Source organism: Chaetodon trifascialis, chromosome 21 (assembly GCF_039877785.1).
Source record: "Chaetodon trifascialis isolate fChaTrf1 chromosome 21, fChaTrf1.hap1, whole genome shotgun sequence".
Taxonomy (NCBI): Eukaryota; Metazoa; Chordata; class Actinopteri; order Chaetodontiformes; family Chaetodontidae; genus Chaetodon; species Chaetodon trifascialis.
Window position 1 is genome coordinate 3,441,518 of NC_092076.1, and position 25,238 is coordinate 3,466,755.

The 25,238-nt window shown below is 44.7% G+C and overlaps 1 protein-coding gene across 3 annotated transcripts in view; it reads left to right on the forward strand.

Moving 5' to 3' along the window:
* The window catches only part of thrab (thyroid hormone receptor alpha b), a 130,661-nt gene extending 106,012 nt beyond the window's left edge, over nucleotides 1-24,649 (forward strand). For 2 of the 3 annotated variants that reach the window (XM_070990343.1, XM_070990344.1), the window contains 7 exons: nucleotides 5,847-5,908; nucleotides 9,687-9,787; nucleotides 10,958-11,105; nucleotides 11,422-11,627; nucleotides 18,877-19,023; nucleotides 21,037-21,295; nucleotides 22,577-24,649. In XM_070990343.1, coding sequence (XP_070846444.1) covers nucleotides 5,847-5,908; nucleotides 9,687-9,787; nucleotides 10,958-11,105; nucleotides 11,422-11,627; nucleotides 18,877-19,023; nucleotides 21,037-21,295; nucleotides 22,577-22,827 — 1,174 coding nt within the window. In that variant the 3' untranslated portion in view covers nucleotides 22,828-24,649. Of the gene's footprint in view, nucleotides 1-1,320; nucleotides 1,409-5,846; nucleotides 5,909-9,686; nucleotides 9,788-10,957; nucleotides 11,106-11,421; nucleotides 11,628-18,876; nucleotides 19,024-21,036; nucleotides 21,296-22,576 lie in introns of those variants that run through there. The other variant, XM_070990345.1, reaches the window with a different exon arrangement.
* The last annotated feature ends 589 nt before the right edge of the window (nucleotides 24,650-25,238 follow it).

Below are 25,238 nucleotides of genomic sequence, written 5' to 3' on the forward strand. Positions count from 1 at the left end.
CCAATGACGAATCGAACGTGCGTGCGTGCGTGCGTGCGTGCGTGCGTGCGTGCGTGCGTGCGTGCGTGCGTGCGTGTGTCTGATACATGGTCTTCCTCTGTGCCACAGAGCTCCATTGTCGTCTAAAAACTGTTAAAACACGTCAATGAGCCACACTGTTGCGCTGGCCGGCATGTTCCTTCATTACCATGAACACACTCACTGTAGTTTTGCACTACGTGCACTACCACACACAACAGCAACAATGCGGATTAATCCGCCGCTGAAAATAGTCCGCAGTAGATTTGCTCCTGTTGCTGAGTGACATTTGCTGAAAACTACAGCTGTTGTGAGAATTAATTGACTTTTTTTAAAAAGGGTTTTTTTTGTTATTTATTTGTGGAGTAGGAACCAATGAGAGTTGAGCTGAAGGGTCTGAAAGATAAAGAGTTTAGAGATGAAACAGAGAAAATATTGTAAAATGGCACATGGTTAAAAAAGCACCTCCTTTTCTTTATTTTCTCTCTCCTCCACCTTCTTTCTCGAGTCTTTTTTAAGCACGCCCCCCCTGCTGCTTCTCTACATTTGCACACACACTTAGAAGTCTACTCAGCAGACTTCCCTGCGTCCTCATTAATACACGTCTCACATCGTAACAGCTACTGTACCTTCGCCACTTTTAGGTCATATCTAATCCTAACTGCTTTTTGCCGTTTGCATGTTCTAAATACGTGTTTTGCCTCTTTGTGCCAACCTTGTCAAATCATCTCATACATCATGTTGTGCCTTGTCTCACTTGCTACGCTTCGTCTCACTGAATTAAAAAAGGACGGACTAATGCATGTTGGTTTTGACCTTTACATGGGATTTGTTGACAACAAGAAAGACCAAAGAATAACTCCGACCTTATCCTTTAAGTGTGCCAACTTAAGGGGAATTATCTGTGAGGACACGCTGTTCTTGTGACTGGGGCTGGTTTGTTTTGCACTCTGCTATCTTTTGCAGTCATGTGTGCTGCTTTAGCTTTTATGAAAGCGGCGCTGTACTCAGATCATCAATACGTCTCAGTCACCTGACAGCCGGCAGTTACCTGTTTGACGTGCCCCACAGTCGCTGTCAAAGTCACAGGTGGAGACGCTGGCTGCCCTCCAATCAGGGTAGACTGGGTGGTACTACCAGCAGAGCAAGAAAGTCTCACAGATTGGAGAAGAGGGAGGGAGGGAGAGGGAGAATATATTTGAGTGGGTCAGCAGGCTAAAGATAGCACAACTGCTAGAGACATCAGGGTGTAGGAGAGTGAGAAACACAGATAGACTAGTCCACGCATGAGGGCTGTGCAGCAGCAAGTCAGGTACATCTGCAACTTCAGCTAGAAGCACTGCTCTGCCATGCATATTTTACAGTCCCACTGCGTCATCAGGTCAGCGCTGTAAGTCCTTTTCATGTCATCCTTTTGGCTTGTTTTGTAGATTCTCCGCTCTGTGTTTGTTTTGGGCTGTGTGTGCGTTTAGTTGTGCAACATGTGTGCATGTTCCGCACAGCTATTGGCTCACAGGAATCAAACTGCGGCTCTTAAACTTTAGCTTAAAGCCCCGATTCCAAGAAAGCTGGCACGTCGCGTAAAGCTTAAAAAAACAGCATGTGATCATTTGCTAATCCGTCTTGACATAAACTCAACTGAAAACAGCACAAAGACAATATATTTAATGTTTATCAGCTTCATTGGTTTTTAGAAATATCTGCTATTCTAAATTTGATGCAGCAACACGTTTCACAGACTGGGAAAGATGTGGAACGCTCCAAAAACACCTGTTTGGATCGTTCCACAGGTAAACAGATTCATCGGTGACAGCTGATAGTGTCTTGATTGGGCATGAAAGGGGCATCCTGGAAAGTTCATAGAGGATGGAGCGAAGTTCACTGCTTTGTGAACACATGACTGGATGAAGGAGATGACTGTATGAACTCAGAACACTTCGTAAAACTGCTGAAGTTAAACACAGTTGATTTGTTTTTATTCATGTTTTACACAGCGTCCCAACTTTATTCGGTTCAGGGTTGTAAGTTTTATCCTCTGTGTGGTTGTGTGTGTGTGTGTGTGTGTGTGTGTGTGTGTGTGTGTGTGTGTGTGTGTGTGTGTGTGTGTGTGTGTGTGTGTGTGTGTGTGTGCTGGAGAAAGTACAGTGTGCTTGTTTCTGTGGGCTTGGCTCAGGTTGCTGAGAGGCACAGTGTGAGGGACCTTGCATATTCAGAGGTATGTTGCAATCCACATCCCATCAGAGTTTAGGAGTTGGAAATTGAAAAGCGCTCTGTGGTTCGCCTCCACACGGCATCGTGCCCCAACCTGCAATCACTCACATTCCATCAAAAAATATTCAATCAGTCAATGTTTTTATCCGTGAAGCGATGTGCTCGTGTTTGCTCACGCGTTCGCTGGCTCTGCTTCTTTGCATGAGCACCCACATCAGATTTCCCTGTGGTTTGTTTAGAGCAGCGCTTCAGAGCGTCCTGCGAGGCGAAAGGTTGATCATTAAAACTCCGCCTCCTGCAGTTCATCTGACCAGACGTGAAGCTTTCACACTGAAACATCGCGCTTATTGTGTTTCTGCGCGCTTTTGTTTTTGTGTTGTTTTCCTTGTGCTTCTTTGGGACACTTGACACCGTTTCTCTCTAAATATTTCCACTCAGAGCTCTCCGAGCACTGAAAAGCACTTCTGAGGCTCCGCCAGGAGTGCTATGCTCTTTTTTTAGCTGCGAGGCTGATAATATTTTCATTAATGCTATTTTGGGCTCGATCGGATCTTAATAGAGGGTTAGAGCTGGAGCTCTTTCAGAGAGCTGATTTATATTATCATTTCATTATTGTATCGGTGCTCTGGCTGTTGTTTCATGAAAAATATGTGCTTGAAAAAACAGAACGCCGTGCAGCTCAGCCCAGGGAAAACCAGGATTAACATGTGGCAGGTTGTGGCAACTTAGGTTACGAGGGGCTTGTTGGGGTGCGAGATGTCAGCGCAGACATGCAGAGAAGGCCTCGTTGTTGAAGGGGTGACAGAGACCTGGATGAAGAGTATCTGTTTTTATCCAGTTCCACTGTGTTTCCATCTGTAACAACATGCTGTCACATGGGAGGAGTGAACTGTCTCATAGCTGACAATTTGATGGCTGTAGCCTCCAGCAGCTGTATGGAGTGATGTGGAAGCCAACTGGCAGAAGAAGTGACATTTACATTTCAGTGGCAATGAAAACTCCTCCCGTCTTTTTGCTGCTGTGACGCCTTCAAATCCTTTTTCCCAGCCTGCTGTCTCGTAACATTTTGCCCCAGAAATTAATCAAAAACTTCAGCCACGTTCGGAAAGCTCCAGCGCATTGTGAAATATGCACCGTGCCACCTTTGCTGATGTTGCATGCCAAGAGGAGTCTCCTCCCAGGTGAGCATCCTCGCTCCTCCAGCTGTGAGACAGTCCTCCACTCTCCTCCCACCCCGGCAGGAACATCACACCCTTTTCTAATAAGCTGCTATAGGCACAGCGATCACCATAAATCAAGCTTCGACTCAGCCGGTTATTTAAATCTTAATTTAATGCCCTCTTAAACCACCTGATGTATTCTGAAAAGGACAAAGGGAACCATAACTGAAAACAAGACAGAGACATAACTGAAGCCAAGGTGAAATGTGACTGGCAGTTTAAGATGGTATTTACGCTCAATTACAGCAAGTCCTGAGCTTCAGAGGCGGTGAAGTTATTCTGTTTCTGAGGGGCAAATGTGGCTCGCTGGTGTGAAATGTAGAAAAATATTCTGGATTACAAGTTGTTGTTGGTCATTCTTGGCGAACAGAGGCGTCACTTTTCATAAAATCCGTCTGTCAGGTCGTGTCTGCACATGTCTGCAAATAACAGACTGAGAGCTTTCCTTGAATGTGAAAATAATACAAGGTGGAGGTAAAGAATGCTTCATCACAAAGCCAAGTGAGGCGATATTTACCCCGCCAAGGACATAGTTTTCATCTCAGGATTCAAAAGTTCAGGAGAAAAAATCCATCATATTCAGATTGTATCATACATTCAAATTTAATTCTGCTCTATTTACATTATTATTATATTACATGTTATTCCATATTCCAAAGTGATGAGTTAGAACATAATCAGATATGCGTACGGAAAACGAGTTATGCATCCCATCATGCAGATTAGATCAGAAATGAAGGAGCGCAGAGTTTCACTTTTTCCCCCAAAGTGCTTTCAAACGTAGTTTTTCCAGAGTTGAAATGGATCGACTGAACGACGGCCACGTTCACCTCGTAGAGTAAACTCTCTGTGACAAGAGAGGCAGGCGCAGCAGAGCGAGCTTCAGAGGCAGCGTCCGTGTTTGGAGGGTACACCTGATTTAATTCGGTTTCTATATGTCGCCTTAGATTTAAATGGGCTCTGTTTGGATTTATATTCTATCATTTAGAGGGCGGAAAGGTGGAGTTTGGAATTGAGACAGAGATTTACAGGATTTTTCACCCTGTCACAGAACTTAAATTTCATGTAAACTAAAAGCCTTAATGGGATTTTTATGTATTATACAGCTTGTTCAGAGCTTTATATTTATATATAAAGCTTTCTGCAGAGCTCTGATTCAGACAACCACAAGAAAACCATTAATGAGACAAAAGGTAAGACATCAGGCCGAGCAGCAGAGATGGATGACTTCCTCCCATAATAAAGAACATACAGTTAAACAGCCTCACCGAGAAGATGTAACCTATAGGCCTGAGCAGTGCATCTTCACAGAGCGGCGCTGCGTTTTATTTATGGTGCTAATGGAGTCCTGCTCCCTCTCCTGGAGCTGGTATTAAAGGGCCCTGGTGTGGGAGGAGAGCTGCAGGCGATCAGGATTCTCTGAGAGCAGAGAGCTCAACTCTTGGGATTCTAAACACATCCAGCGCTGACAAGAAGCACTCACTGACTCTCTCCCGTACTCTCTTTTCAGAAATGTTTTTTCCCCCTCTACTTAACTCTCTCTCCTCTCCATCTCTGCGCTTTCATAATTCCCTTCAGAGCAGCCAGTTCCCATCTGTGCTTTACATGCCTTTCACATGTGTCAGCGTGGTTGCAGGTGTGTTTCTCAGTGCACATGCTCGTGGAGCATGCGTGATGCTTTCCTTGATTCGGATTGTTTGTGCTTGGTCTGCTATTGCGGGCCTTTCCTGTGTGTACTCTAATAATTAGAGTTGTTTTTTGGGATTAATTATATTCCCACGAAAATCGCTTTCCTGCCGCTTGGATTCAGTATACCAGAGCCCCGGAGAAAAGAGCTTTTTCTGCCAAAAGCAACTATACAACCTTCTTCTTTGACAAAGTGCTTATGAGTAAGCCTTTGCTCATTGGTCCAGGGAGCTCCATTACTCCTCTCTGAGAAATTAAAGTGGCTGCAAACCATGCTCCTGTTTTTTAACCTAATTAGAGTATCATGGCATCTAATCAGGCGCCTTTGTACTTACTGGTATTAATAAGCATTCCCATTAGCTTGATTTTGGCGCTGATGGAAACATGGCGTGTCCCCTCCCGTGCTGCTTTATGGAAACTGCTGTTCTCTGCAGAAGAAGAAGAAGCGTATGTCTGTAACAGGAGGAGATGGAACAAGATGACCTTTCAAATTTTTGGGCAATATTTTATTTTATTTTTTTCACAAGCGTGGCCAAGCTGCTTTCACACCTGGCCGAGATCCGATAACATTGCGAGCCAGAACTGTTCCAGATGTGGTCCGGCCGATCCAGTTCGGACTGAGATGGATCCAGATACAGGAAGGTGTTTTATGTTTGCGTATACTTAACTTATTTCTCTGCTTTTCTCTTTGTCCCCTTTGTTCTCTCTCAGGTGGCTCAATGGCCCAAAAAGGAAGAGGAAGAACAGCCAATGTTCGGTGAAGAGTATGACTGGTGAGTACGTGATGGCTGGTGCTTTGTCGAGGAGACTCTCTGCCTCCACCTGAGTTTTTAAGCCGCTTCAGAAACACACCTGTCCTTTGGAGAATAGGGGAACCAGTCATTTTGAAAATCGCTTTCCCAGTGTTTGGTTCAGCTACGTTTGATGCATTTTGGAAAATTGTAGCTGTCAGTCTCACCACAGCGAGCGCAGGCAGTTGAGTGACTGCACAGAAGCTGGTGGTACATGATTCATGGCTGCCTTGTGCACATTACGCTTTCGATTTGTCACCTCCAAAGAGAAAAAATAAAACATCTTGGCGTCTGTGATCAATAAACGAAAGCATTCTGCTCCCTCTGCTCTCTTGTCGGACGCAGCATGTTGTTTGAGTGACAGCTCCAAATCCCCCAAGCTTAAAGAAGCCGGCGAAGAAGAGAAGGGAGAGAGATTGAAAGAGATAAAGTGGGAGGAACAGCAGTTCAAAAATCTGATTCTATAGGACGGTTGATTTGGCATTTAGAATATATCTCCCAGGCTCGTCCTTTTCACGTTTCCCCTCCCAGCAGGCTTGCTGCCTGCCTCTCTGCATCTCTGCTGGAGTCTTGTACCATACTCTGCCTGCCATGGTTCATTTGAACTGGGAAGGTATAACAATATGTCTGCCTGAGGGGCATGCTTGTCTGAGATCGAATTACCTTCACTGTAATGACGTCAGTGTTTTCCTGCGGGAGGGTGGACCCTCAAACAGACTTTGGACACTTCAGCAGGGATTCAGGACACTGAAGAGTGTTTGTTTAACACGTGCATTGATATCGGCCAGTGTTTTCGACCTGATCTGTCAACACGCTCAGCCGGATGTGGAGCCATAGTCAAGGAGTTAAGGCACATTCACCGCTCATGATCCACAGTTAGTACACACACATGCTCTGGAATGAAAGTTTCCTTAATCTAAAGAGCCCATTCTGTTTTAACAAAGTGAGAGGAAGCTACACAGAGTGTTTCAAATCACTACAGGTGTATGTTAAATGATGATAGAAAAGGTAGTGAACTGTTCAGTCTGTGTTTTTAGTAAACAGTGGATCGACTGCTAATGTGAAATGTGAAGTGACACACCCACAGAGAATTATCCCCTGACTCTTCCTTGAGCGTTCAGTTCATTGTTTTGGTTTTGCAGCCCTCAGCTTTTACTGTTGTGGTTCAGTCGAACGGCACCAGGAGCTGGTGGAGACCAAGGCAGAGTTATAAGGAGAGTGAATATTAGATTTGTTAGGCGGCCACAAACATGATTTTAATGAACGCTAATGTTGTGCTGTGTCTGCTGGTTGTCTAAACAGGCAACTGTTTGCTAAAACATTGGCTTAAACAAGTTTAAATGCTTTGCTTTAGCTTGTTCTGCTGCCACCTATTGGCAAAACATGTATTGACAGTCAGCTTTTGGTTAAATAATTAGTGAATTTGTTTATTTTGTACTTCCTCCACTGTGAGGATTCACACATTTGTACTGTAAATACTTTATCATTTGGTCTGTTGTTCAGTCAAAATGAGGAAACGTGACGATTCAGCAATGAATCGATTAATGAGAAAAACATAGATTGATTGAAAATGGAACATAAGTTTCAGCCCTGGTCTGTTCTCAGTCATAATCACAGCAGCAGTGGGCACGCGAGATTTTACATAACAGCTGCCGATCCAACTCCAACACTAGTGTATAGTTTCTTGTCTCCCGATGTCGTCCTCAGCGTTTACGGTCTCAGATGTCACCTCACCGTGCTGTTGTCATGTAAAGACCTCGAGAAACAATCCTCCTCCGGGGACCTGATTCATACCACCCTGACCCACGCACTTTGATAAAAGCGAACGGCAGATGTTATGTTGGGAAACATGTGAAGACAAAATATTTATCTTGACTCGGCCTCTCCTTCCCTTTCCTGGGTTTGTCGGTGGAGGTATTGCAGGGCCCGTTGTGGGAGGGGTGGGTATCCAAAGGCGGAGAGCTGCAGTGTTATTGATTTTGGGCTTGGCTTCCAAACACAGCCACAGCAGGCTGGCTCGGAGATCCGGCTGCCGCTGCTTGTCCTGCCAACACACTGGAGCTGACATTTTTCCTATATGATCGCTGTCTGATGTCCCACCTATCTTTCCTTTGGCCTGCTTCTCTCCTCCTCCCTCTTTCTCCCCCTTTTCCACCTCTCCTCCTCGTTTAGTTTGGATTATTTTCCTGTTGTCTTCTGGTCTCACTGTTTTCTTTTCACCCCTCTGAAGGATTCAGTTTCACTCCTTTTCTTTCTTCTCCATATTACACACTAGTTTTCACTCGAGCGCTTTGCTTCTTTCTCTCCATCTAAATTAATATTTAGATTCCAAATGGATTTTTCTTATCAGCAGAAAGCTCTTCAACGGTATATGAAAACCAATTTGGCCAAAATGCCACTTGTGCCCCGTCGCTCCCGTCTCCCCTTCTCCTCCTTTTTTTTTTTCTCTCTTTCCCACCATCCTCTTGTTGCCCTCCCCCTCCTCCTCTAAAATCTGTAACAAAGCCAAAAGGCAGAGCCCAACTGACACTGCCAGTCACAGCTCTCGCCACGCCTTGGTATACACACACAAGTATATATGTCATAAGAGCGTGTATGTGCAGTGTAAAGCTCTGCCAGTAGCTGTGTGTGTGTGTGTGCATGTGTGTGTGTGTGACTCAGATACCCACATTTGTGTATTTATTTGTGTCTTGCAGTGTACCATCTCCTCCCCCTCCCAGTTTATGAGCTGTATATCACATGAAATGGCTAGAAATCTGCTATTTCCTGTGTCTCTGCGCTCCCTCGCTCAGTCTCACTGGTCTTGCAGGCAGTATGGAAAAAGAACAGAGCGTCCTATTCCCGAGTTTAGTGCAGAAGAAAGGCTGCAGAGCGAGGAAGAGGAGTACACAGAGAGAGAGAGAAATCACTGAAGCCTATGTAACCTGTACACTTGAACCAAATGAAACTGTAAAATCAAATATAATAGCGTTAAAGACTCAGTTTGTAATGTTGTCACCAAATTGATCTGATGGATGTTTGTGAGCAGTGATGCCACACGGAGCCTTTGTGTGGGAGTTTATTACATGTCAGGAATATTTCTGAATGGTCTGTTATTGTATAAGTTGTAGGAGCTGTGGAGCTTTAAAGGTGCCGTCTGGCTTTCTCTCGTAAACAAGCAAAACTTGTGTTTGCATTCAGTGTTTCTCACCCAGAGCAAATTGTGTGAATCCTCGGTGTCTGACAAATGTGTTGAAAGCATTTTCCTCCTTGTGGGCCGATTTTTAGAGTATTTGAAATCATGCATTTGCCAGCAGTCTTCTTCACTGCCTCTGCTGATGACATTTCTTGCCACATTACTGCCACCTACTGTTGTTCAGCAGAATATTGCGAAACCATCAGCAAGAATGTGCATCATGGCGCCCACGTCCTCATGCACCTGCAAGATACAAAGAAAAGGGAACCACCTCAAGCTCACTATATACTCTTTTTCTGTCCTACTTCAGAAAATTCACATAATGCATGTTATCTGGAAGCTTCTTCTTGGCCCAAGAAAATGAATACAGTCACGTAAACCACTGAAAATGACCGGAGAGAGTTCTTATTCATCAGCTCGTTCTTCTAGCTGTCTCCAGATCTGCTGCAGTGGTGTTGGGTGCTGTTGTTCCGAAGCAGCTGTCCTGTGAGACTGATCGGATGTCAGTGTTGGTGTAATAGACGCAGGAGGCTTGAGGGAAATCTGGAATGATGTCATCTCACTTTGCCTCTGCTTCTCTCTCAGGGTACATCCCCAGCTACCTCGAAAAGGATGAGCCATGTGTGGTGTGTGGCGACAAGGCCACAGGTTACCACTACCGCTGCATTACCTGCGAGGGCTGCAAGGTACTCGCACGCACACACACACACACACACACACACACACACACACACACACACACACACACACACACACACACACACACACACACACACATACACACACACACACACACACACACACCACACCTCATCATGCATTCATTTCCTCACCCTAACCCAAACCTTTACCCAAGTCTTCACCCTGAGTTTTAGTGGTTTGCATTATGAGGCTTTGCATTATGTCCACATTAGGAAGCAATGTGGCTGTCTAAACAGATAAATGTCTTCACAACATGAGTAATACACAACACCAATTTTAGACACATAATATCAGAAAACCTGGTATGAGGCCTTCTGCACACACACACACACACACACACACACACACACACACACACACACTCTCACACACTCTCTCTCAAACAGTCAAAGTGAGTGACAACATGTGCACGAACGCCTCCCAAGGTCGCAGACTCGTTACGTACAACCACACAAAGATGATCCGTCGACATGTTTGTTGAAAACCTGTCAGTCTGTCACGTCAGCTCTCTGTCTTTGTCTTCCTGGCTGTCAGTCAGCCGTGTGATCGGCCTGCTTCTGTTCCTTCTCCTCATGTTTGCTCTTCAGTAACATGTGATATCTGAGGCGCCGCTGAAGGGACTCTGGTTAAGCTTAGTGGGCAATGACGCATTTGACATATGATTGATCGGGCCGTCAATTAAAGACATCATGCTAATAATTTGACTTATCAATACATGTGTGCCAGTAATGCAGAGATTTCTTCTCTCAGCAGAATAATAAGTTTAATTTCATATTACAGTTGTCAGACTGAGGCTTATTGTTTCCAACCACAGTTTGTTCATCTCACTCCTACACTAATGCCTTCATGCATTTACAATGCTTGGGTGCTAACAGCTCTGACAATGGCAGTCAGGTTCAGACCAAATTAGAACAAGTTTTAGATTAAGACTCTTGTTTCTGTTGGAGAAAATGTCTCCCTGTGCTGCCGTAGACTCCATGTTTTTTATTCCTTCTTGTCACTCCTTTCACTTTGTCTCCTGTCGTTGCTCTCATACCCCCTCTCACTTTCACCTTGCCCTTTTATCTTCTTTATATGTCCCCCTCTCTCTGCATTCCTTTCCTTTGTCGACAAACCATCCATTCATCCACCTCTCCCTCACTGTGTGTCTCCAGGGTTTCTTCCGTAGGACCATTCAAAAGAACCTCCACCCCTCCTACTCCTGTAAGTACGATGGCTGCTGCATCATCGACAAGATTACCCGCAACCAGTGTCAGCTGTGCCGCTTCAAGAAGTGCATTGCAGTGGGCATGGCCATGGACTGTGAGTGTTGCACCTTCGTATTTATGCACCAAACAGACAAATGAGCTCACACTAGGAGATAGAAAAAATAGAGGACAAAGAGAACGTACCTTAATGCAGTCATATGTCTCGCTTTTTGCTGCTTTTAATGAATGATGATTTTAAAATTACACATCTCAGATGTGGTGGTGCAGCGGTAATGATGTGAGGTAACTATAGAAACTTTATGATTAAACTTTCTGCAACAGGCAAACTAATGACATCAGTTTGCTTTGTTTTCGCTGGTGCTCTCTCTTTTTAATGGTCTTTTTCCTCCTCTTCCATCATCTCCTCCCAGTGGTGCTGGATGACTCAAAGCGGGTGGCTAAACGGCGCCTGATTGAGGAGAACAGGGAGCGACGCAAGAAGGAAGAAATGGTGAAAACTCTCCAGAACCGTCCAGAGCCCACCGGAGACGAGTGGGACCTGATCCACCTGGTGACGGAGGCCCACCGCCACACCAACGCTCAGGGCGCCCAGTGGAAACAGAAGCGCAAATTCCTGGTAAGAAGAGGTGGAGAGATGTAGTGAGCCAGAAAATGACCCATCAAATGCAGCATGTCTACAGAAAGCAGTCCTAGTTTGAACGTTGAATTTTAAAGGAGCACTCCAACATTTTAGCCAGACATCTAAACCACTTTTTTTGGGGTCATAAAATGTTAAACAATAATTGAAAATGTGAAATTTCATGATGTTGGAATTCCTCATTGCATGAGAAAACTCTGTACAAACAACTGTGCATGTTTCTTATCCTGTAACTCCCAGATCTGGGCTATTAATCTGGCGTGTACAACATTATCACACCTGGCAGAAACCCTCGCCAGAACTAAGAAAATAAGATCCGAGCTGTAACAAATCTCAGTGATCATTTACGTTCTTGACATACGACCAGAACATCCTCATATGTAAACAACAGAATAGGTCGTTTGCCAGTTACTCCCAAAATGATGTATATGACCACTGGAGAGTACGAGTGAAAGGCGTACATACTCGTAGAACTGGAGTTACATCCAGTAACTACTGCTTAACATTGTGAAACAGTTGCTGTTGGTTTAGGTTAGTTCAGGAAATGGTTTCTGTTAAAATAAGCACCTTTGTTACATAACTTTTTTACGTAAGTTACTCACGTACATAATGTAAGTTAAGAACGTAACGTACGTTTAAAGAAGTCAGAGTTGACTTTTGGCTTCTTGAACAGCGTTGAACACGAACAACGGTCTGCCGGGTGAAAGTTCTACACCGACTTTGCTTCTCTTTATACTTCGTCACTTGACTTCCTCTTTTCCTCCATTCGTAGTTATAATGGCCACTAGAGGGTGCCACTGAGCAATAAGCTATATAAACTATAAAAAATATGGGGTTTAATAAGATGCTCGCACAGACAAAAAGAGATGAGAGGATTTAACAAACGTGGCATGAAGTTTATTCTGCATGTCCCTGTTTTACAGAACAGCAGTAACAGTTTGTTCAAGCACTCAGGATGAGTTGACTTTCAGTTTTCCCATTTTTTAGTGTGAAAACACTCAACAAGCACCTGCACAGGAGTCATTTCAAACTGTAAACTGCTGTGGTGTTTGTGCTTCCATTTTTCTGCTTTAAACCCATCAGAGCTAAACAGCAGGACAGTATGGATTACGTCCTGACTCAAACACGCGTGCTAAAATCAGAAATGATGGAGTTTCATTTTATCTGGGTGAGCTGATTCCTCACATGCCCGACTGTCAGAGCAGCTCTTTATGACTTTATCACTCTGTGTTCCCTGCTGTCTCTTTCTGTTTCTGTCTCTCTCTGTCTGTGTCTTTATTCCTCAGTTCTCTCCAGCATTTGGGGGGTTTATTCATCCTAATCCTTCTGGGCTCTTAACCAGTCCTAATTCCCTTCATAGTTTTCATTCACACCTCGACTCCTTTTTTTTTTTTTGCTTTAATCTCTTTGCCGTCTTCAGTTCTTTGTTTCCTCTCTCGCTGTCCCTCAGTGACTACACTTACTTTCTCTCTGTTTTTTCCCGTCTGTTTTCTGTGAGCTTCCTCCTTATCTCAGCCAGCGCAAATCCTCAGTCATGAGCACTCATCTGCATGTTGGCAGGCATGCTGGCAGTCAGAGCTTCTCTCTCTCAAACTGTCTTCCTGCTGCTCGTGTTCAGATTTATCCTGGACAGCCCTGTCAGGGAGTCCCTGCCTGGTATCGGTCCTCCTCTGTCTCACACAGACAGATGCTGACCTCATGCTTTGGCCCGGGATTATCTGAGGCTCTTACCCAGTTTTAAGCACTCATTAACAATTTCACAGCAGCCTTCAACCAGAGCTCACGGCCAACTCGAGGGGCTTCATTTAAAAAGCAAGTATCTGTGAGGTGTAGGTGGGTGTTAGATGTGAGAAATGTGGAGGTGGGGTGTAGGGGTTCATCTGGACAGGGGTTGAAAGCACTTGTGGCGTAATGCAAGTATTGTGGAGGGAGTTGCTAGGCAACAAGAAGGATGTGGCCCGGTGTGATGGGAAGGGGGCCATGTGGGGATAGCGTAGGTGAGGACGTATGAAGCTTCAAGCGGAGAAGAAGTGTAAGAATTTCCTTGAAGAGAAAAGATGAATTTGAAGCCTGGTTTGTTTTTGTGTGAAGTAGATCATTATCGCCGGTCCTCACTTCCACATGACTCGAGACACACATGTAGGATTAGAAATTGGAGCGCGTAGGCTTGGGTTAGTATGAAGAAGCATATTGTTTTACTGTATTTAACCTAGAGTAAGTTGTAGGAAGCCCGTCTCTAGAGGATTTAAAACACTGATTAGCACAGTAACCCATGCCACTTTGAAATACTGTGTATAAGCCCTGAGCTCGGTTTATCTCAGAGGATAAATAGTTCTATTTCACACAGGCTTCACCCACTAACGGGGCTCTGGAGGCTGTAGCCGCCGAACCCTGAATATCTAAATTTACATGCTAAGCCGACCAGGATGAGCCTTTTCAGTTCTGTGGGGACGGCAGCTATGAAAGGGCAGCAGTGACACCGCTCCTCATACGCACACCGTACTTTAGCTCTCAAGTGACTACTTAGTCAAGGGTGACTTTGGTGAATGATGCAGTGATTACAGCAAAGCTCAGCATCAAGTCAAGCAAAGGACCGCAGTCTTTTGGCAAAGGGGAGAAGAAAGATGGAGCCGAGAAGCAAAGAAATGCAGATAAAGTGTCTCAAATTTGCTCAGATCAACGTTGTTGAGCGAGTCTAACTCAGCCGAGTCGACTAGTCTAAAAGTAAGAAAACGCTCGGAGAACAGTCAAAGTTTAATCTACAAAGTCTAACATTGTCTCACAAAATATCGCATATATCTAAGAGCCATTACAAATCATTAATCACATCGTTTAATGACCAGATCACATTTTAAATGCCGCTGAAATGTGTGGAGCTTTGCACCGTGTCCTGGAAGATTTCAGCGTCCCGACTTTATGGACCCTATCTTCATGTGTGTTTGTGTCCAAGTGACTAATGGGAGACAACATTTTTTTGAAACTGCTCCACTAAGTGCTTGTTTTCGCCACTGACAGGCTCAGATTGTTATTCGGAGCGTATGACAACAGCATGGAAAGGATCCCTTGTTGTCGAAGAGTTAGATCCTTTTTATTTAACCAGAAACAGGCGCTGAATGACTCCTGCCAAAGCCACAAGACTCCATTTACAGAAGGAGTAACTTTATCACTTCATTCAATCTGAACAGAAACAAAATAAACTCTCTAAAACCCTCTTGGTCCGCTGTTCCAACAAGCACCACCAACTCTGGTTTGGTGGAAATAAACTCTTAATTCCGCGAATTCGGAGAGGAGCGAGAGAGATGGCAGACATCAGAGAAGCAGCCGGGGAAAACAGCCCGTCGAGCCAGAATGCTTTCATATCGAATTATTCTCCCCGGACAGGATGATGTAAGGATTTAAATATGTCAGACTTCAGCTGGTTCTCCTGGTTAAGGAAAAACGGTCATTTGCATACATTCATTAATAAAATAAGTGCAGTCGATGAAGGCGGCTCTTCGTGCTCTTCCTCAGTTAGGAAGATTTTTTTTAACTGCAAGTGTTGAGAGAATGCAACAACTGTTGTCCATGCAAACAGTAAAACATCACAGTTAAATACATAGATTAGACTCAGACGCGGGCAGAACACTCGAGTCTCTCCACCATCAGGTTGGACATTTATTTCTGTCTCATGACGTGACACATTCTCTGCAAGCGTCCAGTTGAAACTGTCAGCCGGAGACGACTGAGCGAACCTGATCAGCAGCGACTGCAGTTTGTTCCGTTTAGACCAACAGCAGCACAGCACTGAAACCTGCTTCACTCCTGTGTCGTGCCCACTGTATTATTTGGCCGAGTGCAACCGAGCCTACACACACACACACACACACACACACACACACACACACACACACACACACACACACACACACACACACACACACACACACTGTTTGAGTTACAGTCACACAGTGTTCTCTCTCACACTCTGTGGTCAGGCATCTGGAAATAGCTTTTACAAGAGATTCAGTTCACACAGCTGTGTGTACGTGTTGTCCTCTAATCATTCGAGAGCCTTTTTTATTAAAGAAATTCGTGAAAATTCTTGGGGATTAGCATGTTTTTAACGCAACAAGCCTCTAAAATAAGAAACTACAGCACGCTGTGTGCGATGGATAGATACTAAAAATAATATGAATGATTAAAAAAATCCAAAATATGCACATGTACATAACATTTTCTCAGAGGAATACATTTCCTCAAATCATCAAGTATGAATTGTTCATTCACTCATATTTACTCATACGCAGAATGCTTTGTAATTATTCATTAGTTCCCACTGTCTTGCTCATAAAGGTCAGGCCACACTTTACGCTCCAGGTCTTTTATTTGGTTTTCCAGGCCAAGTGAAGCATGAACCCTGCTGGCAGCCTTTCGAATCACACAGATCTCCTGTTTTCAGTAGGTTGTGAACTCATTAACTTTATCTGAAGTCATTTGCTGTTGGACTCGGCGACATCGGGCGAATTGGACAGCTCAGCCGGCCGCTTTGAAACGTTCTGCTCAGCTGTCTGCACGGGGACATGTGGTTTTGGTTGAACGCAGGCATCCAGAGGTAGATGTTCGAAAACATCAGCATTTTTTAGCTGCTTACCTGCAGAGCTGCAGCTCTGAGGGGATCCGATCACCTTTCACTCAGTGCACTGTTCTGAGCAGGGTGTTTGAACATATTATTTCCAGATGATTAATATCAGTGCATGCTGAGGTTCAGACGTCTCAGTCGATCCCCCGATATCACTTTACAGTATTGAACATTGTACGTTATGGGACAGGAAGAACCGTAGTTTCCTCACAACAAGCTGCTGAACAATGTTTTGTGCTAAACACCCAAAATACAGTAACTTTATTAATTAAAAATGTGTCTTAATCACATAAAGCATGAACCAGGCGTACGATTCACAGCACCGTGGCAAAACCATCCATCAGCCAGATTAAAACGTATTGGATCTCATTTCTCTTCTCCGGCTCCACTGGAACAAACTTTCCAGCTCTAATCCATCTGATAAAAGGTCAAGAGTTGAGGCTCACCACATAACTGATGAGACTGCAGTAAAAAGTTTCTCCCCCCTTTTCTCCTCTCAGCCGTTTCCCACTGCGTACCAGGATTCATGTCAAAGTCCAAATATCTTGTGCCTCTTTTGGGACGCCGAAGACAAAACCCTCTCCAGCTCTGCGGTTCTGCTGCAGCCAAGTGTTTTCCCTCAGTGCCACCCAGATGGCCATGCAGTTAATGAACAAACATTAACAGTTGCAGAAAAATCACATTAGTCCATATGAAGCCCCACAGGCCTGATTTACACCCGTGCACAGCACAATCACACGTTCCCGTCCTTCTCTGTGCAGTCAGTGAACTGTGGAAGCATCAGAGCTCCGGCAGCACTTGTAGTTTCAACGGTTGAACTCTCTTCAGGGTGGTTTGTAATCGTGTATTTAAAGTGTCATTTCAGCCACGTTACAAACAGCAGGGCCCTCATGGTATGTTGCCATGCAGATGGTTTTGTTCTTTCTTGGCCAGGTTTTCAGATATCTGTCTGAGATCTGTGCCGCCACGTCAGTTCAATGCAAGCGAGTGGAATTTTGTTCGCCGCAACATCTGTCCCCATGAATGCAGATAATCCACAGACTTCTCTGCGAGCAGTTTCTGAGCAGCTCCTCTAAAAGCTTGTGTTGATGATGACGCCGGTGGATCATGGCGAGCTTCTGTGAAGACATGCTGCCGTTAAATTCTTTCCAATGCAGTTTTTCAGTTCGTGCCCTCATGGCTCAGCGTCACTGGGGGTAAGAGAGAGAACACGTTTCACTGGTTAAAGCGACCCAGCTAGCAGATCTGAGCTGGAGGTTTGTTTCTGTCATAGTGTCAGCTGTGACACGTATCTGAACCTTTGTCTTGCGTTTGTGGCGTCCGTTCAGCCTCGCCGTCTCTCCGGAGAGACATTTCGTCAACTCTGAAATAAAAAATGCCACTGACCTCCACCAGTGAAACCAATGCTTTGTTTTGGCTCTCGCACGACAAGCGTTGCAGTCCATCAAAGATATTATTACCATTATTTAAATCTCCCATAATTGCTCAGCTCTCAGCGGAGGATTGGCTAAGTTCACGCTGATTTATGCAATCCTTCTCCCTCTGGATCATGATGGATGGTTCCTTGTGGGAGGTGATTATTTCAATACTTTTATCTCATCCCATTTATTGTTGAAGCCCAGTCTGAATAAATGACTTTGGCCCTGACACTCGCTTTAGTCAGTCGAGCGTGAAACAGTATTTTTCATAGTCACAGCCTCGATTCACACAGCTCTGTAAACATCTGTATTACTGATGTGCAGTTTCCCCGCTGCCGTCCTCCTCTGAGTTACCAGTGTCTGTCGGGTGACGTGTCCCTCTGCCTTCACAGAGCACGATCTGCTGTCCTTATCTGAGTAATTGGTTCTAATTTATCTCCTGAGGCAAGTGGGCACTTTGTAGAGAGGAGCAAAAAGGCTCTAAAACCATTTAAAACTGTTGTTTCCTCTGCCATATTTTACTTTAAGCCCGACACCACTCTTATCGATTCCTCTATAATCTTCTCTTATTTTTTTGTGCCCCATCATTGCCCCATCACATCTTTGTTCTCCTCTTTTTCTTCTCGTGTTTCGGCTCAAAGGCGCTCTCCTCTTCTGTCACGGCATATTCACATTCATGTTCTATTTAAATGATAAGGCTGCAAGTACTCCGAATTTTCCTTATTGTCAACAAATCCCCTGAAAAGACCAAAACCAACGTGTTAGTCCGCGCTTGAATAATTTACATCTTCCATCCCTCGCTGTGGCTCTCAGCACCAAGCTTATACACACCGACTGAAGACATTAATGCTTAAAACGGCTCAGTAATCTAAAACAGGTGGGCGCTGTACTTTTTTGCGCACATAACTCAAACAGGAGGAAAGAGCACATTTGTCGGGGACTATTTTCAGCTGCAGATTAATACACATTTGCTGTGAGTGAGTTTTTACAGCAGTCTTTGACTCAAAATCAACTGTAGTAGCTGTGATGAAGGAACAGATTTTGGGCTACAGTGGAGCATTCATAGAATATTTTTTATCAGTTCATTGTTGGTTTTGGGCTTTTCTTGACATTTGACTGACTCCTTTGCTCGTGTCCAATGTGAGGTTCAACTGTGCTCTAATCACCCGCCTGTGTTTATATCTCCACGTAGCCAGAGAAAATCGGCCAGTCCCCGGTGGCGCCCACGTCAGACGGAGACAAGGTGGACCTGGAGGCCTTCAGCGAGTTCACCAAGATCATCACTCCTGCCATCACCCGTGTCGTCGACTTTGCCAAAAAACTGCCCATGTTCTCCGAGGTGAGTGCTGCTTAACGGTGTGGAGGATCAGAGGGCGAGCGCGGGAGTCTGACAGCGACAAAGACCTCCCGCACGCAGCAGACGCCGCCGCGTGTTCGCTGAGCAAATGTGTGATTTAAGAGGTGAATTTGTCTGTGAGTTCGTCTGCCTGAGTTATGACCACTGTTTACAGGCTAACGACGCGCTCCGTCTCTCTCAGTCTTTGTGTCGTTTAATAGAAAAATACAAGGCGCAGGTTAATATGCTGATCGTTCACACTTTGCTCACAATGTTTGTCTGGCTCGGAAAATAAACCCAGGAGCAGCTTTTGTTCGTGATGACAATCAGAGGAGCACTTCGGCTCCTGTCTGCTCCGCCTTAATTAGCAACATATAATCATGTTTTTTGTCTGTGCTGCTTGTAATGAGACCTTGTGTGATTGGCTAATTATCACAGTGCTGAGTTACTGTCTAGAGGGACAGCTGCAGTGTGTGTGTATGTGTGTGTGTGTGTGTGTGTTAGAAAGAATGAATAGCTGCGTGTCTGTAATGAGTTACAGGAGAGTAAAGGTTGTAACTGTAATCCATTACTCTTCTGTTTTTTTACTTTTGAAAGCAGGGTCGTCTGCTGCTGGATATTCTGTTAATTTTAGAGATGAGGAAACTGAACAGTGGCAGATAAGGACACAGAGTTTTAGTATTCCAGACGCAGATAATCAGTCCTGTTTAATGTGTTATCTGTTAGTCACAAAATAATAGATTATATTATGAAAGAAGCCTTTTTAATGTGATGACAGAGGTGGAGGCAGAGCTTCGCCTACATGAGGTCTGCTCACTGCGGTGAGACAAAGCCTCTAAAAATTAAGCATACCTCCCAGGTGCAAATTTACAAGACAGATCAAGCCAATGAATGCCAATTAATGCACTCAGCAGTCAAGAGCAGCCACACAAGAAACAAGCTAACATTAAGGTGAGATTTAATTCAGCACATCAGAGTCAGTAGGTTTAATCAAACGGGTTTCAACCCAGAGATTCTAATATGCATGTAAATCAGCGTGTATTAGTCATAATCTGTGTTCATCAGTGGAAAAACATGTCTGCCTCCTTTCACGTTTCCCTCCTGTCACTTCCTCTGCGCCTCTCTCCGCTTCCGATTCCTCCCTCTCAGCGTTTGCTTTTACCGAATATGGCAGCGCGACTAAAACAGAAGTCCAACGTTCCAGTAAACAGTCAGCTGATCCGCTGGGTTGTAATAAAGTGGAATTATCTTTTTAAGGTTTGGCGTCAGGAGCTGCTTCTCCAAATATGTGAAAACTGAGACATTTTTTTTCCCTGAGTCGTGTTTACAGTGTGATGAAGCGGGCGAGCGCTGACAAGTTCACCGAAAAATAAAGGAGGAGGAATATCTCAAGTCTTTGCTGTAAGATACAGCGTTGAATGCGTCATTTTCAGCCCCCAGTCGTCATCATAACGCTGCAGAGTCGCCTGATTTTAGACATCCGTCTCAGGAAAAGTCGAGTGTGAAAATGGCAGATGTTCCGTTGATGAATAGAAGAGCGTTATTCTTTCTCTCTGGAGGGATCGTGTGAGTGCTGTTTTGAGGACACGTCTCATTTTGGCTTTTGTGGAAAATGATTATGTCTGAAACGACCTGAACGGAGAAAACTCTAAAAACTCTAAACATCCACATGAATGATAAGATAGAAGGAAATATTTTCTGCTTGTCAACATTAATATTACAAACTGCTGCTTAAGGAACGCAAAATCTACCGGAAATAAAAGTGTTTTTTTGTTTTCAGCGTATTTTAATATCTATTTATTCCTTAAGTTTGCTTTGTGACTGTTTTTATTTTACTGATTTTTCAAAAATTTAAGCAACATTTGCTCGTTTTGATTGGATTTCTGTTAAATTACTAAAATTAGAGTACAAGAATCAGACACAATGTGCAATAATTTTGTCTAAAACTGAAGAAATGCTAGTAGCTAAGAGATAAATACCCTTGCGTTAAACACTAAGACCCTTTCTTTCCACCAGCTACCTTGTGAAGACCAGATCATCCTGTTGAAGGGCTGCTGCATGGAGATCATGTCGCTGCGAGCCGCCATGCGCTACGACCCAGAGAGCGAGACGCTGACGCTGAGCGGGGAGATGGCCGTGAAGCGGGAGCAGCTGAAGAACGGCGGGCTGGGCGTCGTGTCGGACGCCATCTTCGATCTGGGCAAGAGTCTGGCGCAGTTCAACCTGGACGACACGGAGGTGGCGCTGCTGCAGGCCGTGCTGCTCATGAGCTCAGGTGCTTGTTGATTTCAGAACTCCTTCTCTGAAACTTAAAGCTGCGTCACGATGCCTTCGTTCTGCACTGCATGTGACACTGGAAACGAGCTTAATGCAATGTGAATGTCAATTTTCAGCCGACATGCGACATGCTTCCACCACATAGTCCACATTCCTGCTCATTACCCTGCTTTGCACAGTATATACTGTGAATCAAAATGTAATCATGGCGAGGAGATAAAAGTCCACTCTCATATTCAGCGTTGAAGGGAGGAAATCTGAACCTCGTACTAAATGCGATTAAAAGCCTTCATTCCTGGTTCGCTCATTGTTCAAACTCTCACACATTTTGGTTTTAGGACACATGTCACATAATGTGCTGAGTGCTTTGAAGTGATGCGAATAAAGAGAAGACGTGTAGAATCCTTCCTGGATAAAGAGTCAGAGTAATAATTCTCCAGCGATTAGAAAATAAGAAAAAAATACTCGATCAGATGTGCAAAAATTAAGAATGAATCAAGATTAATTTCTATTTAATAGCTAGTCAGATTTGTAATGAACTAATCATAATATCTTTGTCATTTCAGTAATTTAACACAATACTTTTAGTTAACATCATCTTTGAGTCCAAATGGAGGAAGCTATCGTAGCTTTTTAGCTTAGCACCCTTCACTGTTATTTAACCGCCTGTGCAGAAGTAAAAACTGACAGTTATTAGAGTCGATGGTACAAATGCCTCCTTTGAAAAAGCGGCCTGAACTTATTTTCCTGTTAGCAAATGAGCTAACGAGCTAGCTGACTGGCTGTTAGCAGGCGTGCGAGAGTTTCGCTGTGACACTTTCTGGTGCCATCAGGGATTTTTAGGTTGTTGTGTGAACATCAGAAATAGTGTTTCAGCTGTCACAAACTGATCTCAGATCTGTGTTAAATCCTCTATAATGAATCATTTAGAACACGTGTAACATTTGTTAATGAAGAAACGATGAAAGCTGAACAGATTTGATAATAGACTGAAATATTTGGTATTTAGAAAATGCTGCCGTGTCCCAGCTTGTCGTGGGGGCTCGCGCAGTGCTCCACAGTGGTCGCTGTCTGTAGTAACACATGAAAGGCTTCACTGAGCTTCCTGCCAGGATGTTGACATTTAGTCCTAATTACACTGTGATGATGATCAGTCACTCATTCTCAAATGCTCTTCCTCTCTTCTTCCTCTCTCTTCCTCCTTCCCCCGTTCCCTCCGTCCTTTGCTCATTTTCCTCGTCCTCCTACATTTCCCTCCCTCCTTCCTTCCTGTCACCAGACCGCTCTGGACTGACCTGCATGGACAAGATCGAGAAGTGCCAGGAGACCTACCTGCTGGCGTTTGAGCACTACATCAACTACCGCAAGCACAACATTCCCCACTTCTGGCCGAAGCTCCTGATGAAGGTGACGGACCTGCGTATGATCGGGGCGTGCCACGCCAGCCGCTTCCTTCACATGAAGGTGGAGTGTCCCAACGAACTCTTCCCTCCGCTCTTCCTGGAGGTCTTCGAGGACCAGGAGGTGTGAAACGAAGCTGCCACCACGCAAAGGGAAGAGGAAGTTGGGGCAAACTGGGAGATGGGAAGGGCCATCATTTTTCTAGGGGAAGGCTGGAGGGAGAGTCCTCTCTGCGGGAATCTGCATTCCTCCGACATCGCATTTACAGTCTGTGGTTTAAAAACTGGAACCAACGGTAACAGCAACAACACACCAGCAACAGGAGAGTCGAGCAAACAGAGGATTTTGTTTTTTGAACACCCTCTCCTCCACCTCTTTCTCCTCCTTTTACTCACCCCTCTTTAAAAATCCGTATGGGGGCCCTTCTGTCTAAGCATGATGTCTTATCTAGTAAGAGTTGTAGCCATTTGCCAAGACACGAACACAGATACACACAATACACACACCACGCACACACACACACACACACACACACACACAGCCACAGCCTGTTCCACCTCAGTTCTTCAGAGCAGCGCTCTTTGCAGGGGTCTGTTCCCCCTCTCTGGTTCTTTTTAGCGGTCACAGATTTACACGTTTTGAAGCCCATGTTTCCAGCTCTCGTGCTGGCCAGCACCTCTCAGTATTACTTCTGAATTACTGCAGTAATTGAGAAAATATGGACATCAGTGACGTATTAATGCTCTCAGTCATGCAGGAACACACAATCAGCAAACACTGCACGTTGAAATTTCAGCAGATGCTTCTAGCATTGCTCCGGTGAATAATGGCTGTAGTAAAGCAGAGCTACCAGACCTAGTTCATTATCAACTCCTCAACTCAATCTGAGCCGTTACAGCTGTTTTTGGAGCTTCTTCTTCTTAGATCCCAGTGAAACCGGTGCTATATTTATACAAGGCTACTCCAGTTTTATGAAATTGTGTTGTCTACCTTTGGAAAACATGCAGACCATAGCTCCATATCTACCTTCATTTGTGTCATTGGACCGGCTCCTGTGACATACAGTGCACACACACACACACACACACACACACACACAGACACAAACACAAACACATGAGCAGACTTGCCTTGTCATTGCCCGTGCTGCTTGTGCCAGCAGTGTGCCGTCTTATGAATGACAATTAAGCCCCTCTCTCCCCAAGGACTTACTGCAAAGGAAAGAAAGAACGATGGGAGACGAGGAAGAGAGTTACTTGAAAGAGGAGAGATGGGAGGAGCAGAGATAGAGAGAAACTAGATTTTAATAGGTGGACTGTAGATTCAGAGCCAGGGCTCAGAAGTAAATGTCCCACGTGGAGCCGCCGAGGAGGTTTTGAATAGCAGCAACCACCAACGAGACAGCAAAGCTCGTCTTACACACACACACCTCTCTCTATATACAGTATATATATATATATATATATATCTATGTCTCTCTCACACACAAACACATAAACATGAAAACACACATCACCTCAAAGTAACGTGAATGCCTCATTTTACTGTATGCGCTGCACAGCAGTGCTGATATACAGCCCTAACCTGCAGGGTTTGTTCAGAGTCCCCTCCTCACGGACTCAGCTCAGTGTGGCCCCTCCAGGCTTCCATACACATTTGCCTTTTTTTTACCATGGGCATCACTGAGAGCAGGCAAATGCCAAGTCGGCTACCATTTACCTCAAAGTGGACACACCCCCAGGCTGGGGCAGCCATACTGCCCCTGTGGTGTCAGGCACTACCTCACCTCTGTGGACACAGGGCAGCTGCCCACAGCCTACACACAGACATACACCATTCAAGTTGGCGCATGTCTAGATTAACACACAAATGTGCATAACTTTTGCATAGGTGCACACCTGTAGTCATGGAAAGATAAAACACTCACAGCATACACACACAAACACACACACACACACACACACACACACACACACACACCCACCCTCAGTGCTATCACTTGGTTGAAATGAAATACCACTGAAGACAGGAGGGCCAGCCATCCCCATGGAAGGTTTCACCGACTCCAGGGAATGGTACCCATCACATTCGGGTTATCTCTTTTTGTTATATGGGACCAAGTGTCATCTTTTGAAATTTGGATTTACCTGTTTCTGTCAAAACAGACGTCGACTCACAGAAGAGACGAAGGACAGTGTGGACGTGCAGCCCCGCTTGCGCCCATCTAAGCGTGCGGAGAGAGGACAGATAACAGAGAGTAAGTGAAAACCCGCGGAGGCTACGTCCATTGAATTAGCATGCACAGAAAGGGCAGTTTCCTTCTGCATCATAGCAATCTTCCACAGTACACTCATGATGACTGCCATTGGATGTTGGAAATAAGCTTTCTTTCACGCGTGGACGGTGCATTAGACGTAAAAAGGTGGAATGTTCTCGACTGAAATGAAGCGATCCAAGAGCTCTTTTAGTGTCATGCACTTTACCACCGCTCACCACTATAGCAGTAATATCTCACTGCGGATATCCATGGCAGATATCGT